Source organism: Apis dorsata, unplaced genomic scaffold (assembly GCF_000469605.1).
Source record: "Apis dorsata unplaced genomic scaffold, Apis dorsata 1.3 scaffold_4, whole genome shotgun sequence".
In the NCBI taxonomy this organism is placed as follows: Eukaryota; Metazoa; Arthropoda; class Insecta; order Hymenoptera; family Apidae; genus Apis; species Apis dorsata.
This window is the reverse complement of record NW_006263307.1, coordinates 668892-671139: the sequence shown is the minus strand read 5'-3', so window position 1 is coordinate 671139 and position 2248 is coordinate 668892. Positions and strand designations below refer to the sequence as shown.

At 19.8% G+C, this 2248-nt stretch overlaps 1 protein-coding gene across 2 annotated transcripts in view; it reads right to left on the bottom strand.

The window, feature by feature from the left end:
* Positions 1 to 177: 177 nt before the first annotated feature.
* LOC102679398 (ras-related protein Rab-11A) overlaps positions 178 to 2248 on the bottom strand; it is a 4841-nt gene continuing 2770 nt past the window's right edge. Inside the window, exons 4-5 of one of the 2 annotated variants that reach the window (XM_006607310.2) lie at positions 1878 to 2034; positions 178 to 397 (exon numbers count right to left, since the gene is read on the bottom strand). In XM_006607310.2, coding sequence (XP_006607373.1) covers positions 1898 to 2034 — 137 coding nt within the window. In that variant the 3' untranslated portion in view covers positions 178 to 397; positions 1878 to 1897. Of the gene's footprint in view, positions 398 to 1627; positions 2035 to 2248 lie in introns of those variants that run through there. The other variant, XM_006607309.2, reaches the window with a different exon arrangement.

Genomic DNA, 2248 nt, shown 5'->3' with positions numbered 1-2248 from the left:
ATAATAATGATGATGATGATGATGATGATGATGATGATGATGATGATGATGATGATGATGATATTAGTAGCAGTAGTAGTATTACTTGTAATAGTAATAGTAATAGTATTAGTTATAATTGTAGTAGTATGTTTCGATTGAAACCAAGCGACTGTTGAGAATAAAGATGTAAAGATGTTTTTTTTTTTAAGTACTACTATTATTATTCGTTTCCAACGACAATTTCAAGCGATAATTAGAGAACAGTCTATTCTGTATTTAGAACGCCGGATTATTTGGGAAACCTTTAATTATGTGTACTTATATTTGTAAATAGTCTTGATTCTTGTACTGTTTGCACCTGTTACGTTTACCGGCGACCATTTTTCTTTTTGCTTCTGCCTCTTTGTATGTCCTTCTGTAAACATAAATATATGCAATCGCAGTTATTAATTGCAATTACATTAAGGATTAATATAATTTCATATCGCATATGTAAATGATTTTTATATTAAAAATTAAAAAAGTTAAAAAATGTTTAATAGTTTGGAGTTTTGTTATCACATCATTATTTTTTTTATTATCACAGACTTATTAATTTTTCAATAATAAAGTAAAAATATAAAATAAAATAAATTTTTATGTTTAAAATTCTTATAAATTATATTCGTTTTATTTAAATTTACTTAAATTTAATTTTATATTAAATTAAATTTAATATAATTATTGAATAATTATTAAATAATCTATAAATTCTTAATATAATTGTTAGTAGTCAATAATTGATATTGAATTCATTTATCTTCAAGAAATATTAATGGGCAATCTTAAAAATTATATATGAAATTAATAATTCAATATTATTAATTATTAATATTTTTAATTTCCATATTTCAAAATCAAATTTTGAAATCTTTATAATTAAACAGAAATAAACAAAATTTTATAAGGAATGAGTTAAAATATTAGATAGAATATAAATAAATATAAATAAATATCTATTCTATAATTTTATTTATATAAAAAATATAATATAAAAAATATTATATATTAAAGATAAATGATTACAAAAAAAAATATTAATTTAATTAGAATTCAAAATATTTCAGTACTATAATAGATAAAGAAGTATTTATTTATTTAAATATTACACACATATTCAATATGTGCAATAAAACATTTAAAAAATAATACAGATGAAAATGATTGTTATATTAAATAAAATTTATTATAAAACAAACTATCAAAACTTACAATTAAACATATTATTCAGCATTCTTCTGGTATTGATTATTTTTAATTAATTAAAAAAGTAATTAATATAAAAAATGATTTATGATTTATTTTCATAAATATAGAAAAATAAATTAAACTTTAATTAAAATCTATTATTATTCAGAATATAATATTTTAGTTTTTACTACAAAATATAAAGTTTAGTTAAATATAATATTGAAATATATTCAATTTATATATTTTTTTAATTAATAATTCTTTACAACAAAATGAATTTAAGATGAAAAACATTATGTATAAATAATAAATGTTTTAAGTTTTTTGAATATTCTTTCATTTTTAAATGTTTAATTACATAATAATAAAATTAGATAATTAGTAACAATTATTATGGAAGAAAAAATACATAATAAAATGTCTTTAATAATATTTAATTTTGACGTATGTTAAAATTAACTCAATTTACAAATTAACTTAATATTTATAATTAACTAATCATAGTTTTCTTATATTAAAACTATGCTATCGTACAAAGAATTATCCCAGAAACTCTCTTATCTTTTTTCTTTTTACTGGACCATAGACTAAATTTTTTCTCTTAGAAAGTTGGTATTATTTGAGTGTACTCCCGTGATATTGTTACTGTATTTGCGTGTACACACATTTTAAGCAACAAGATGAGTCACTGGCAGCACTGCTTACGCATTCCTTCTGAATTCATTGTTGGTTTCACGTCAATGGGTTCTACATTCTGTGGCCGGATTGTATCACCTTCAGGTGGATCACGTATCTGTTTCTGCGATACGATTCTGTAGATTTCTGTAATGGTCAAAGAGTGTCATTTTTTATTCTTGAAAATATGAAAACGGTTAATATACATATAAAATATATAGTATATAATATATTAAATATTATATATGTGCAAGAATTTAAAATCATATATATCCAATACATATATCATATCCATATGTAATCATGTCTAATTAAGTTTATTTATCTATATATATGTGTATGAATATAATTGAATCAAGAT